Source organism: Amaranthus tricolor, chromosome 8 (genome assembly GCF_026212465.1).
Source record: "Amaranthus tricolor cultivar Red isolate AtriRed21 chromosome 8, ASM2621246v1, whole genome shotgun sequence".
In the NCBI taxonomy this organism is placed as follows: domain Eukaryota; kingdom Viridiplantae; phylum Streptophyta; class Magnoliopsida; order Caryophyllales; family Amaranthaceae; genus Amaranthus; species Amaranthus tricolor.
This window is the reverse complement of record NC_080054.1, coordinates 15,596,720-15,612,524: the sequence shown is the minus strand read 5'-3', so window position 1 is coordinate 15,612,524 and position 15,805 is coordinate 15,596,720. Positions and strand designations below refer to the sequence as shown.

The 15,805-nt window shown below is 34.0% G+C and overlaps 1 protein-coding gene across 2 annotated transcripts; it reads left to right on the top strand.

The window, feature by feature from the left end:
• The first annotated feature begins 11,220 nt into the window (after nucleotides 1–11,220).
• Nucleotides 11,221–14,854, top strand: LOC130820851 (uncharacterized WD repeat-containing protein C3H5.08c-like). Of its 2 annotated transcripts, XM_057686391.1 has the most exons (7): nucleotides 11,221–11,345; nucleotides 11,991–12,896; nucleotides 13,360–13,450; nucleotides 13,565–13,722; nucleotides 13,829–13,880; nucleotides 13,961–14,040; nucleotides 14,139–14,854. In XM_057686391.1, exons 2-7 carry the CDS (start codon nucleotides 11,994–11,996, stop codon nucleotides 14,649–14,651), a joined length of 1,797 nt encoding a protein of 598 aa, XP_057542374.1. In that variant the 5' UTR covers nucleotides 11,221–11,345; nucleotides 11,991–11,993; the 3' UTR covers nucleotides 14,652–14,854. The 2 variants fall into 2 exon arrangements, with proteins under 2 accessions (XP_057542374.1, XP_057542373.1); XM_057686390.1 differs by having other exon boundaries at nucleotides 11,232–12,896.
• The last annotated feature ends 951 nt before the right edge of the window (nucleotides 14,855–15,805 follow it).

Genomic DNA, 15,805 nt, shown 5'->3' with positions numbered 1-15,805 from the left:
AAGATTGGGGACCGATACAATTCGAATGTTTTTCTTACCTGCATTTAACTACCTCTAGAACTCATCTTCATCTTCCATTGAAATTAGGTGTTAAGTTTTTTTTTTTCTTTTCGTCTAGTAAAAGCTTTATCATTTTTTTGTTTTGTAGTTGATGAATTAATACTTTCTTAGCCTCTTCAAGTTTGTTATTGAAAGTGACATCAAAACACGCACTTTCTACATCAAACTCAATAAAAAAATTAAGTAGTACATCTAAAATTTTGCATTAAATGGTAATCTATTTTGGCTTTTTCTAACCGCTAAATGTTTTTGTTCTCTTAAACATATTATTTGTGATATTTAAATTTTTTTAGTCAAATATTATGACTAGTTTTACATGCGGGGCGACTTATTAGGTCAGACTGAGTTTTAATGAAAATGGCTTGAATAATAGATTTTAAAAGCAAATTATGAGAAATTTTATAACTCAAATATTAATCAAAGAACTACGATTAGGAGATCAAGTATCTTCTCTTGAGACTAAAAGGAATTTCTAAAGCTACTGAGCTAACTGGAATGGTTAGGAGATAGTGTAGCACTTTGTTGCCAATACTCGAATACATAAATGTCAAAGTTGATGTTAATCTCTACCTCTTCTAGATATGAGTTTAGTGGCGATTTTTTAGTGAGTACAACAATTATCACTAGTGGAAAAAACGTCATTTGCTGCGGTTTTTTGGCCATTATTTGCTGCGGTTTTTTTGCCATTATTTGCTGCGGTTTTGGCCCCAAACAATAGCGATAGCAGCAAATGGCCTATTTTAAATGCTGCAGTTTAAAACCGCAGCAAAAATTGGCATTATTAGTCTTAATTATTAATCGACAGAGTCATTAAAGTGGAAACACCTTCCCGATAGCCACATCGATCGCCAAAAAACTGGCAGCGTACTGCGACACCTGCCACTTTGGCTTTGAGACTAACATAACTACTTATATTCCTGGTAAATCATTTATTCATTTCTAAATTAGTACTAATTAGATTTTTAATCTAAGATTTCATTAATGTCACGAATATTCTATATTTCATTACTTCCTAATCAATTACTTGAGATAAAAGCACTTTCATTTGCAATCCAGCTAAAACAAATAGTAATCTTTCACAATGATGTAACTGATTGTATGTCCGCCAGTTCCCGTTGATATACCATGGCTGTGATGGAATGGTCATCACTACCATTGTGCTGTTGTTTTGAGCATAAAAAAATAGAATACACATTGCTAATGAGAAGGTCCTTTACTGATTGAAGATGAGGTAAGGTTTTGGTGCATTTAGAGTCAAATGAATTTGAAAGAGTTGTTTGGCTTGTTTCCAGGTACAACTTTGAAGTATATTTCATGATAATCAGACATTAACTTTATCTTTTATTTACACACACATTCTAAAACCTAAGGAAATATAACATGAGTTTTGTTTTATTTATACGTATAAAGAAAGAAAATTATCTGAAAATAAAATCTATAATGTGAAAATGTATACTGCAACAGAAGTAGCTGCAAATGCATCACTGGGTAGTAGGTAGTGTCGTTTTTTCAGATGCATCAAAATATTAATGTTACCACCCCAACTAATCTAATATTTTGTCACCAACTGCATTAGTAGTAGGTTATTTAATTTTCTTGACAGATTTTTTCAATTATAATACAAATCTACACGATTATAAATGTACTATGAAAGAAATGCAAGTATATTATAGCTTTATAATCCTATTATTGGTGGGTAATAACATCCTTAGTATGAAAACTGGCTAGAAGATGAATTTAAAAAGACGAATAATACCTTAATTCGTGAGTTTTGAAGATGAATAAGACCAAATGTCTTTGGTTTCAAACGATTTTGAAGAATGATGAACAGTAGAAGTCGTGGGAGAAGAAGAATAGTCGAGCAGATGATGAACAAGTAGGGGGTTTATGAAAATTCAAAGTTTGAAGTCTGATGATGAAGTTTGATGATGAACAAGAACATACGATGAACCGCTGTTTGAAGTTTGAAGTTTGATGAAGTTTGAAGTTTGAAGTTTGATGAAGAGCAGATGATGAAGTTTGATGATGAACAAGACAGTAGAAGTTTGAAGTTTGAAGTATGGAGAAGATGAACCGCTGTGTTCATTTGTATAATAATGAAACATGAAGGGTTTTCGTATTATGATGAAATTATAAACGTTAAAAAGCTGGGCGCCATTTTAATACATGTTATTTGCTGCGGTCAAAGGGAAAAACAGCAGCAATTGAGTGCGTTATTTTCTGCGGTCACAGGCAAAACCGCAGTAATTAATCATGCAAGTGCTTATTCGCTGCGGTCAAGGTCTAAAACCGCAGCAATTAATAGTTTTTTTTTTTTTGCAATTCTTTTACCTATTTATTGCTGCGTATATACAAAAACTGCAGCAAATGATAAGCAGCAAATACGCTTTTTTCCACTAGTGTATATTCATCTAATAAGTTATCATAGCCAAACCCACCATTCAAATGAGGGGTAGGAACTACACGAGAAGTGGAAGATCGTAACTTTTTACAAACACTCGAATACATCAATCAACTCGCCCAAACTCTTTTACCAAACAATACTCAACAAATTGTAGCTTATATTGAGGATCCGAAATTTTTGCACAAGATATATTCAAGTTGTATTTCTTCTAATTAATATTTGTTAAATTTCTTTAACATTGTACACATAGTAGATGATTAGAGCGCATAAAAACCATTTTTGTTCTAAGTAAATCTTTATGAAGCAATCATACACCCTTCAAATACAATTATGAATTTGCGATTTTAATGATCGAAAACATGCATGTTATATCATAAAAAATGTTCAAAAACTTATGAGCATTAACTAACTTATCCCCATCACTATCAAATGGCACACAATTGTTAACTTTTAGCATTGACTTTTTAGTCGTAATCACTATATTTGTTGGGGTTGACTAGCTACATGAACTAATATGTATGTTTCTATTTACGATTGTAGACTTTTTACCATTGTAGACATTAGCATTGACTTTTGCGATAAAGATATAGCAGCAACAGTAATGTTTATTGGGGCTGACTCGCTACATGAATCAATGCATAAATTCTAATGGTTGTCTGTTTTGTATGTCTTACTCCTATATCTCTTTCCATTCTTCTCCAATTCATCTTCGATCTTTCTCGTCTATTATTTCTAAATAGCTTGAGTTTTAGCTTTCTATCCAGTGTTGTCCATGAGATTTCATGGGCCCTAGGCAAAAAGAAAAAATAGGGCCTTTTTAAAAAAATTCTAAGACGTACTCTTGAGAGACAAAGCAAAGATTTTTATACAAAATTGAATCCCTTGTATAGGATACAAACTAATTGTGCTATAGTTGTTCGGTTCTTGACCTATCAAAAATGAAGAAGCAAAATTATTTTCATTAGGATATTACAATAAGCTTGGAAACACTAATGAGATAATTAGCAATGATCTTAAAGTCTATGATCATAATTTAATTGAAAGCTAATAATTATGTTAACTCTTCATCGTAGCTAAGATACCAAAAACAAGCTTAATTGTATTTGATTTCGAGACAAATCGAGTTTGATTTCGAGACAAATCGAGTCTCTGTGTTTTCTGTGTTCTTTTTCCATTCATTCATAGCTATCTTTATATACAAGAATTGTTTCCTAGAAAAGAATATACAGAATATTCTAATTCCTAAATATACATCAAAAAATATATCAAATTATATGGAGAATAATATGTTGCCTAAATATGAATATTCTAACACTCCCCCTCAAGTTGGGTCGTAGGGTCGCCAACACCCAACTTGCGTAGAACACTCTCAAAGGACTGGGCTGCTACTGCTTTAGTGAGGATATCTGCTAACTGATCTTCTGAGCGAACATAGGGCAATCTGATAATCTCATCTTCCAACTTTTCTTTTATGAAATGTCTGTCAACCTCGACATGCTTCGTACGATCATGTTGTACCGGATTCTCTGAAATATTGATGGCTGCCTGATTATCACAATATAGCACGCTGCTCTTCATTGGCATAAAATCAAGCTCAGTAAGGAGTTTCCTCAACCATAAGACTTCAGTAACTCCTTTGGCAACTCCCCGAAATTCAGCTTCAGCACTCGATAGAGCAACAACCTTTTGTTTCTTACTTCTCCATGTCACAAGATTTCCACCTACTAAAGTGAAATAACCTGATGTCGATTTCCTATCATCTCTATCACCTGCCCAATCTGCATCCGTATAGGCAACTAGGTCAAGGTGACCATTCTTCTGATATAGAACCCCTCTTCCTGGAGTGCCTTTCAAATATCTCAAGATTCTGATAACCGCCTCCATATGTTGTATCTGAGGTCGATGCATGAATCGACTCACAACTCCAACTGCGTAAGCAATGTCAGGCCTTGTATGAGCTAGGTATATCAGCTTCCCCACCAGTTTCTGATACTGCGTACAGTTTGTTGGTTCCCCATCTTCAAGGATTTGTAACCCATGGTTGATCATTATCGGTGTCTCAATGGGCTTACAATCTAACATACCGGCTTCAGCTAGTAGGTCCAGTACATACTTCCTTTGAGATATAAAGATGCCCCTGTTAGACCTTAGGACTTCAATCCCCAAAAAATACTTGAGCCTTCCTAGATCTTTCATTTCGAATTCCTGGAACAACTTGTCTTTTAGTGCTTTGATCTCGTCTCTGTCGTCCCCTGTAATGATCATGTCATCTACATAGATAATAAGGCAAGTTATCTTACTTCCCTTCTTCTTCAGAAAGAGTGTATGATCGGAATTACTCTGTCTATACCCAAACTTCTTCATTGCTAAAGTGAATCTGCCAAACCAAGCTCGGGGCGATTGTTTTAACCCATATAAAGCTTTCCTTAATCTGCACCCTTCATTTCTCCCAAAATCTCCAGAGAAACCTGGAGGAGCCTGCATATAAACTTCTTCCTTTAATTCTCCATGAAGGAAGGCATTTTTGACATCGAATTGATGAAGAGGCCAATCAAGATTTGCTGCTATGGAGAAAAGAACCCTTATAGTATCCAACTTAGCAACTGGAGAGAATGTCTCTGAGTAATCAACTTCATAGGTCTGTGTATACCCTTTTGCCACAAGTCTGGCTTTGTACCGTTCAATGGATCCATCTGCTTTATGCTTCACTGTATATACCCATTTACATCCCACTATTTTTTTTCCTTTTGGTAAGATGCATTTCTCCCACGTTTCATTTTTCCGTAGAGCGTCAATCTCTTCTTCCATAGCCTTCCTCCATTTATCATCTCGCATAGCTTTATCAACATTCTGTTGGAGTTTGGTAGTATAGAGAGCAACATTGAATGCTAAGGCGCTCTGTGACATGTTTCCCTCCACAGTTGGCTCAATCGGATATCTCGATCTTTTGGCCTCATAATCTGGATCATACCTTTTTGGAGGTATTCCTCGAGTTGATCGCGGTGGAAGAGTGTATCTCTGAGGTTCACCTGTTTGATCTTTTTCTGTCTCCATAGTTTCACTAGTAGTATCAACAATGTCAGCATCATTAATAGCATCTGGCTCAAGTAAAGAACTAACCTGATGTTCAGACATAACTGGATGTGGTATGGGTTGCACAACTTTGGGAGATTGCACAACTTGGGGAGATTGCACAACTTGGGGAGACAGTTCGGTAGCATTGCCTAATTGCTCTTGTGGGTCTGGGTTTAGCATCCATGGACTGGCTAACCATCTGAGATCGTCACTTTGCCTCTCCCCCTGACATCGAGGATGGATGTAGTAGTACTCGGATTCAGAGAAATCACAATCCATCGTAGTGTACATGCGTCGATTAGTGGGATCATAACGCCTATACCCCTTCTGGTTTCTTCCATAGCCCAAAAAAACACACTTAATAGCCCTTGGTTCCAGTTTACTTCGTATCCGTTTTGGACAATGAACATAGACAGTGCACCCAAATATTCAGGGGGGTAAGGAATGTGAGGAAGGTATGGGTAGGTGTTTTTGAAGGGTTTCTAAAGGTGTTTTATAGTTTAGGGTTTTTGTGGGAAGACGATTAGTAAGGTAGGTGGCGGTGGAAATAGCGTCAGGCCAATATGTGGAAGGAACATGAGATTCAAGCATTATGGCACGGGTAATCTCTAGTAAGGTTCTGTTTTTTCGTTCAGCGACACCATTTTGTTGGGGTGTATCTGGGCACGAAGTTTGGTGAATAATACCTTTACTAGCAAAGAATTGGTGCATCTCAGTGCTAACATATTCACGGCCATTATCTGTTCGCAAGATACGGATTGGGTTTTGGAATTGGGTGCAAATCATGTGATAAAAATCGACAAACACTTTAAACACCTCAGATTTGTGTTTAAGAAAATAAATCCAGCTCATTCGAGTACAGTTATCAATAAACACAATATAATAAAGAAAATCATGCATTCCACAAACAGGTGCGGGTCCCTAGACATCAGAATGAACAATCATGAAAGGTAAACTAGATTTGTTCAAACTACTAGGATACGAATGTTTATGACTTTTAGCTAGAATACATGTCTCACACTTAAAATCCAAATTTAATCTAGCTAAAGTAGGAAAAAGTTTCTCAAGATACCCTAAAGATGGATGTCCAAGCCTACGATGCCAAGTCCACAGTTGTTTCTCCCGTGACCCGTGAGCAAAAACTGCGTTGCCTTGCTGAACCGTCTCTTCCAAGTAGTACAGACCACCTTTTTCAATACCACGCCCAATAATCTTGCCTGTCTGAACATCCTGCACAACACAACAACCAGATTTTATAAGCACAGTGCAATTGAGTTCCCTCGTAAGATGACTAACGGACAGAAGTTTATGTGAGAGATTAGGAACAAACAAGCAATTATTCAAGGTTAAATTTCCTGACACAGTAATAGTTCCAGCACCCACGACTTTAATTTCTTCCCCATTAGCAGTTTTAATGAGGTTTTTTTTCGGTCGGACACGGTTTAGAAAATCATTTTGATCATAAGACATCGTATCCGTAGCTCCGCAATCTAGAATCCACCCGTTAGTACAATTAGATAAGACATTTTTATTTTCACAAAAAAAGGAAAAAACATGTGATTGGGAGGGAGCCACGTCGCCCCTCCATTTCCCTTTTAAAGTCATGGACCCTTCATTTGAAGGGTCACCGTCACTCTCTTCCTGACTTTGTTTTTCTCTATTACCTTCCTCCTCCTTTGAGTATTCAACCATGGCTGCCATGGGATTTCCATCAGTGCTCGAAACAACTGCTGCTCTTCCTGATTTCGGTTGACCGGAAAAATGGCCGGACATTCTTGTCCCTTTCTTCCTCGTGTCTGGCCACCATTCCGGATATCCCACAAGTTTGAAGCACTCTTCCTTCGTGTGTCTCATCCCACCACAGTGGGTACATTGCAGATGGCTTTTTTCGTCGATTTTCCGGTAAGATCTGTCCGATCTCCCTTTGACAGCAAATACGCCCCCTGAGCCCGATGAATCTAACTCTGATGAGGGATCCTTTTTCATGATTCTCCTTCTCATTATCTCCCTCCTTATACATGCATATGCTTCCTCTGCAGTGGGTAATGGGTCTTGAAGAAGAAGGTCTCTCCTTTCTTTGTCAAACGTTTCATTTACCCCTGCAAGGAATTGATATAATCTGTTTTTCTGGATTAATTGATTGTAAATTATTTTGTCTTCTGGATCTTTCATCGGGTTTGGTTGCCTTCTATCGATTTCCTTCCACAAGGTTATTAAGTTGCTGTAGTATTTTTCCAATGTATCAGTCCTTTGCTCGATTTTGTTAGCCTTGACAGTGAGGTCGAAGATTTGGAGACCATCACTGCCACTGCTATATACCGTTTCGATCCCCTTCCAAAGGTCTTTGCGGTTGGAAAATCGATGAATTGGTTGACCAGATCCGGATGAATGCTTTCGATTATCCATGAGATAACCATTGAATCTCGCCTAGTCTATTGGCTCTACTCTTGGTCCGTTTGTGGTGGTGGATCGGCGATGATGTGGTTGAGCCGATCACGACCACTTAGGGCTAATTACATCAACCTGGACCACATGGTGTAGTTTTGGTGGGTTAACTTTTCTGATATTGAGAATGTGGGAATCGAAATTGTGGTGGTGTTTGTGATTGTTTCGGGTGGTGGTGGAGGTGGCTTGTTGGTGTTTAACTGTGAAAACAGTTGCAACAGTTGCCCCATTGTGACAGGTTGGTCTGGCATGATTAGGGTGTCGTTTGATTCCATTTTTTCCGTTAAGGTAAGGTTTAATTTTTCCGGTAAGAGATGAAGCTGCTTAGACGATTTCTCCTCAGAAACGTCTTGGCTCTGATACCATGCTTTCGAGACAAATCGAGTTTGATTTCGAGACAAATCGAGTCTCTGTGTTTTCTGTGTTCTTTTTCCATTCATTCATAGCTATCTTTATATACAAGAATTGTTTCCTAGAAAAGAATATACAGAATATTCTAATTCCTAAATATACATCAAAAAATATATCAAATTATATGGAGAATAATATGTTGCCTAAATTTGAATATTCTAACAGTATTTTATTTAAAGAAGTTTAGAAAATTTTTAATTGTATAAATTGTATAGTGACATCCCCTTGAAAAAGTTTTCTTTTATCAGACAAATGACAACTATCATCTATTAATTTCATATTCCCCTAATTATTCTACATCGGTAAAATTATAACCATCTAACACGTTTATCATTCACTCTTTTAGTTCTTTTAAATATATTTAAATCTTTTTAATAGTATAAAAATTAGTAAATCAGATTCTGAAAATATGGGGCCTAAGGCCATTGCCCCACTAGTCCTGACTTAGATACATGTTTGTTTCTATCTTCCTTAATGATTCACCAATGCCTTATCTTTACGCATGCCCTAGCCATCCTAAAAATTACTCCTACTTGCTCGACACTCTTGTGATCACTAAAGCAAAGCTAATGTTGAAAATATGCCATGAACTTGCTTTGACTGTTGCATGCTTTGATTCTAGCTAGCTTGTTTGCTAATCGTCCTTCAAGTAACTTTAATTTGTAGGCGATCTATTTTATCTTTCAGTTGGATTATATCAAATACAACATGATGAGAATATAAATATAAAGTTGACAAATATAAAAAATTTAGTACAAATAAGTAAATAACAGTATTAATAAATGAAGCATTCTTTATTATTCATGATACAAAACATAATCAAACATGGAGGAAATTATATGTTCTTAGTAATCCAATTTGTTAAGTTGTTTACCTTATGCATACAACTTACTCATATGTCTCTCTAAGATTGCTCATTAGAAGGTTGATACAGAGATTAAAAACAATAAAAATATGGGTATTTTAGTAGGGTTTATAGGTGGGGTCATTTTTTTTAAAGGCTAATAATTGATTATTTGTTTTTAATGAAGGAAGGACAAATAAATTAGAGTTTGGTGGAATATTATCGATAGGGTTATATCCAAATATGGTAATTACACAAATTTAATAAGACGGATTAAAATGATATATGAAGAATATCCACTACAAAGAAAACCCCTCTACCGATTAACCAAAATAGTCAGAAATTAGTCGATATAGGCCTAACCAACTAATTTTCGATTATTTAGAAGTCGGAATAAATATCGTCAGTATTTCATTTTAGTTGGAAATCAATCGAAATTACCAACTAACATCTAACAGTCGAAAAGTTAGTTAGAATTTCCGACTAACAAGTACTTAGTCGGATATTAGTCGTATTCGTTCGGTGTAAGTATAATATTAGTCGTAATAGTATAATATAGTATTTTTCATATTAGGGGTGTTTTCGTATCCGCAAATCCGGATATCCAATTTTTTAAATACCAAAAATGTGATCCGAGTGGAATCCGAATACCTGATTTTATTAGAATGTTTTTTTATTATTTATTTATGTCCTTTTTTCGTTCAACCATGCGTTTTTTATTCTATTTTTTATAATATTTTTATATAAAATTCAAATACTAACTCTCTAAAAATATTGAGCTTAAATAGTCATAAAAGAAAAAGAAAATTAAATTATAACATTATATTTTGCTCATTGGTTTAAGTAAAAGCAATCATGAAAAAAAAAAAGAATGTGCAAGGAATAAATATATTAAAATTCAATCCAAGTTTAGCTTATGAGATACCATCATCAATTTATTTATAAAAAAAATAAATAAAAATAAAAATAAAAATTAAACCGGATATCCGATTTCCAAAAATATGTGATCTGGTATCCGGTTTTAAAATCGGTCGGGTATCCGATCCTGATTATCCGGTTTGCGAAAAATAGGAAAATTATCCGGTTTTGGAAACCGGATAATCCGAATCGGATATTTCGGATCGGATTTTATGCACAACCCTATTTGTCATGTTAGTATATTATTAGTCTTTTTATTTTATTTTTAATCATATTAGTAAAGTGTTTGTCGCATAGAGTTTAAAATGAAATAAAATTTTTAAATTCATCATGGATGATTAAAAATTAAATAATAAAGGCAGAAAATAAATTTACTTAAAGTATTACATAAAAAAAAGATTTTTTTGGCAGAAATTTAATCAATAATTATTCATATATAGTTTTTTCTTTCTAGACCAAATTTAGATCGAAAATTAGTAGAAAAATAGTCAGAAATGAAGGGTGAGTAATTTCTCTCCCTCTTCCATTTAAAATTTTTCAAAATTTCCAAGTAACATGATTTTTATCGATAATTAATTGAAAATTCTGACTAACACAACGTAGTAGTATATTCAGTCAAAACTTTCCAACTATAAAATGATAATCAAAAAATTTAGTCATTCTACCAAGTTTTGTTTTAGTGATAAGAATGGATAAAGTGAGTATCTGACACATTTTTTTACACGAAATTAAGTATAGGTTTAACTAATGATTGAAAGATTTTCGTTTTATTCTTATAAAAGATGTTTAATTTGGGTGTACCAATAAAACCTCTCAACAAAATTTTCAATAATTTTGTACACTCTACATTTTACATTTACTACAAAAATTTTTTTTATATAAATGCTTAAAAAGAAACAATATTCTATTTTGGGTAATAAAGTCAAAAAAAAAACGAAGGCAACTTAACATATTTAAAGAAAATAAATTTGGTAGGTCGAAGATGATAGTCTTAAATTTTAAAAGTTTGTACACGGTTGTTAATAAACAATCCTTGACTATATAAATTGTATTATTGCATCTCCTTTACTCCATGATCAATGATCATTGCTCACCCTTTCCTTCCTCCGCCATTTAGTCTCCCCTCTTCAACTCATTTCTTCTGTTAGTGGCTCAATACATAGTACTTCCAAACATTGTGGTGAAGTTGTAAGCTTTCTATTTTTCTATTGATTTTTTTTAGGAATTTGACTCTTGTATTTTCAGCACATTACCTTAATCATAGGAAAGTCGGTGCTTTTTTTATTAAATATTTGAATTCCTAGGTAAAACCCACCAATTATTCGAAATTTTAATGTTTGGGTTCATACTTATATTAATCACAAGGAAAGTTCTGATCACGTTTAACATGTTTGACTGTATAGGGTCCCAAAAAGTTGAAGGCCTTAACGTTTAATGATGTAGTATATACTAAGTGTTTTAAGATACAAAATTGATAAAAATATCATAATTTTTTAAAATGCACAGAGTCTTTATATAATTTTTCAATTTTCTCTCTGCTTTTGATTAATATTTTTGTTTAGTATTGGGTTTTGCTTAATTGTTAATTAGTTATTAAACCTCGTCCTAAACAAACCCTTTTATTAATTACTTATATTTGTTGTGTTAAACATTTTACTGTGCGAGTTACACTATATTAACAGTTTTATGCTTGATTTTAGTGGAATAAACAGGCTAAGAATTTGGGATTTGCAGGGATTTTTTGTGGGTTTTAATATAGAAATTTGTGAGACAAATATTAGACAAAAGAGATTGAAAAAGATTGGATTTTTATGTTAAATTATGTCCATGCAGGATATGGTGAATTGTGTTGGGGCAGAAGATCTGTTTTTTGATTCTTTGGATCATCATTTATCACCTGAACATGATACTTCTGGTAATGGGGTTTTTGGGTATGATTTTTGGATGAATGAACCTAAGAGTATTAAAGAAAGGCGCTCCTCTTTCTTACGTGAAATGGGATTTATTGATTCTTGTTCTTCATTTGAGCGTAATAATGATCTTGGTGATGTTTATGATGATGATGATGATGGGATGGAAAGGATGATGGAAAGAAGTAGTGATATTTCAAGCTCATGTTCATCATCTTCTACTGATAATGAAGTGTTTTATGAAAGGGAATGCAATGTGGATGTTAATGTGTATGATGAAGACCATCAAATTAGGCAAAGTATGGGTAAAAATGAGGATGATAATCCATCAACTTCTAGTAATAATAATAATAATAATGGTGATAAATCCATAAACAAGAAAATTAGGCATTGGTGGAAGGAAATGATGAAGAAGCAAAAAAGAGGGTATAAAAGCAAGGAAGATGAAGAAAAAACCAAGAAATTTGAGATAAATAGAATGAAAGTTAAAGTAAATGAAAAGAAGTTAAAGGAATTAAGTGCATTGTTTGAAGTACAAGAGATTGAAGCTCATAAAGGCATGATATGGACTATGAAATTCAGTCCAGATGGTCAGTATCTTGCTACTGCTGGTGAAGATGGAGTTGTTCGTGTTTGGCGCGTTAACTCTGTTGATTCATCCATTGAGAAGTTTCCAGAAGAATCAACAGATAGTCCTAAGAAGGATGAAAATACAGTGAAAGTACCTGTTGTTATTCCTGACAAAATGTTCAATATTCAAGAGTTTCCTGTGCAAGAATTTCATGGTCATACAGCTGATGTTTTAGATCTAGCTTGGTCTGAATCCAATGTAAGTTTTAGTAAATCTCTTACAATAATTCAGTTTGAGTAAATCCTGTTTGGTATTCCGATGCTATGTTACTTGCACTCGAGTACTGATGTCGGATACTGGTACATGTCCAAGTGTTGGACGTCTAAAATATTCAATTTTATGCATAAAATGAAGTGGCCAAGTGTTATACCAATGTCCGATCATCAAGTAGTTCATGTGATTAAATGCGTAAAGCAAAATAAAGGGTCCGAGTAAAATAAATCCGATGCTACTAAATAGCTCCGATCTACGCGGGTTTTGAGGAACCAATATATGTAACCTAATCTCACATAGATTAGGAGTTCATGTGATTAAATGCACTGTTTTACTGTAGTTTATCATAATTTGGAGGAAAAAACCTATAAATCTTTGAGAATAGACATCATTTTACTAGTTGTAGAATATCTTAAACTAAATTAGTACAACTTTTTGTGTGTTCCAGTTTCTTCTGTCATCATCCATGGATAAAACTGTTCGATTGTGGAAAATCGGATCAAACACATGTCTTAGTACTTTCCATCATACAGATTATGGTAAATACGCGCTAATCTGAACTAATCATAACTCATAACAGTCATTTTTATGTCTCAACGAACTTACAGAATCTGAATGATCCTGAAGCTTATTTTCTATTTTTTTTTTATCAGTGACATGTGTTCAGTTCAATCCCATAAACAATCAATACTTCATCAGCGGATCAATTGATGGAAAAGTTCGTATATGGGGAGTATCAAATCAACGCGTTCTTGATTGGGTCGACATCAGAGATGCAGTTACAGCCGTATGCTATCAACCTGATGCACAAGTAAGCTAGTCCGGTTTAGTTTAGCATACTATTTATTCAAATCAATTCGGTTTTTAGTCCTCGAAATCGGATACTAAATGGTCTTATATATTCTTTGTGCATATAGGCGTTTCACATGGGAACCTTGAATGGCAGCTGTTATTTCTATGAGACAAAAGGTACTACATATTCCATAGAATGATATCCAAAAACTTCTGCTTTGCAAACAATTATCTTATTTTGTTTTCTTTTGTTGTAGGAGAATTTTTTGAACTCAATGCACATCTTTTACTTGGAAGCAAAAAAAGATCATGTACAAATAGGATTACAGGAATACAAGTATGATTTTGAATACAAATTTTATATTTTTAATTTTTTTACAATTTTGGTAGATTTTGTTAAAATTGTTCTAAGGCAATTGTTATTTCTGTTCACAGTTTCACCCAGAGGACTTTTCAAAAGTTATGGTTATGACGGAAGATTCTAAACTTCGTATTCTTGAAAAGACGGAAGTTGTCAGTAAATTTCGAGGTCTTCCCAAGTCAGGAAGCCAAACATCAGCTTCATTTGCATCAAACCGAAAACATATAATTTCGATTGGACAAGATTCACGCGTTTATCTATGGAATCATGAAGAACAAATTCAATCATCTTCAAGACGGTTGAAATCCAATCGTTCTTGTGAACATTTTAGCTCTAAAGGTGTGTCTGTTGCATTACCTTGGTCTAGTTCCGAAACAACACCAAAGGTTTCAAGTAACTCGGATACTATAGTGCGTCCGTCTAAATTGTTCTCATCTAAGAGGGCAGCAACATGGCCGGAGCACTTACTTCCGACCTTTAGTCAATCCAAGAACCCATGTCCAACATGGGGGCTTGTTATAGTCACAGCCAATTTTGATGGAAAGATCAGAACATATCACAATTATGGTCTTCCTGTTAGAGCATAAAGATTACGAATGTACATGAGTATCGAAATTGTAGTTTGTCATTCATTACAAGTGCATATTCTTTTGTAAAGTGTAAACATCTTTTGCATATAAGTCATAAAGAACATATTGTATACTTGCTTTGGAATGAACATGGCAATGAATCCAAAATAGAGCCGATTAACACCGATAGTTTACCGGTGGGTCACAGGCTCATCCTGAACAACTCATTATACTCTTAAATTTTTAACAATTGACGTAGGTTGTAAATTGTACGTGGTGAAAATAACTCAAATTCGAAAATTACTTAATCTTAATCGCTTAAAAGTTGAGCTACGTCCCAAAATGTGAGTTGATTTCATATGAACCGACTCAAAAGTCAAAGTACTTATAGCTGGATTGGTAGTTCCAAAAAATTTGAAGTTGTCTTTAGCACAATGTTTTAAAATGATTTTATAAAAATAAAGTTTATATCACACATCTGAGTTTATGTTTTAGTTTTATTTTTTCTTAGAGTAACAACCACTTTCTCCCTTCGCCTGTTGAGGGACGGAGATTTTGGTGAGAAATTTCTTAACAAGTTTAATGGGCATGTTTGTTTGACATCAATTATCTAATTTTCTTCACAAATACGTATTTCAAAGTATTTTCATTTAGAGAGGTGTTAGTAAGTACTATTGAAAAATTGTGAGATAAAAACCTTTTTTTACGATTAATATTTCATTATCATAGGAACGAAATGGTAAATTTCATTAATATTTACATTACAAATTATTTACGTTACCATTATTTTAATAATAATGTTCTATTACAACGAAAGATACAATAGAGGTGGACAAATATGCATGATTTAAACTTAGATAGTTACGGTTTCAACGGAGACACCATCAAGTGTGGGTTGACCCAATGTTTAGAAAAATATAAATTCAAAAATTCAAAAAATTTGCATATTTGGTAGACGCGCATTTCATCATATAACAAAGTAACTTATTCTTTGTAAACTCTCTCCATCATATAACAAAGTTTTCTTTAATTTCTCCATTTTTGCAACTTCCTCAAATCTTTGTAAACTCTCTCCATCTTGTTCTTTAACACAATTTTTGTGATTTCCTTAAATCATTAAGAAACGTTTCGGTGTAGTGTTAGTGAATTCGCCATTCAACTCATTCTCCTTC

Excerpts from the sequence above, each read along its gene's own strand:
- LOC130820851 (XM_057686390.1), top strand. The coding sequence starts at position 11,979 with ATGTCCATGCAGGATATGGTGAATTGTGTTGGGGCAGAAGATCTGTTT. Across the intron at positions 13,723-13,828 it reads GCTATCAACCTGATGCACAA|GCGTTTCACATGGGAACCTT; the intron begins GTAAGCTAGTCC and ends TTGTGCATATAG. Across the intron at positions 14,041-14,138 it reads ATAGGATTACAGGAATACAA|TTTCACCCAGAGGACTTTTC; the intron begins GTATGATTTTGA and ends TTCTGTTCACAG.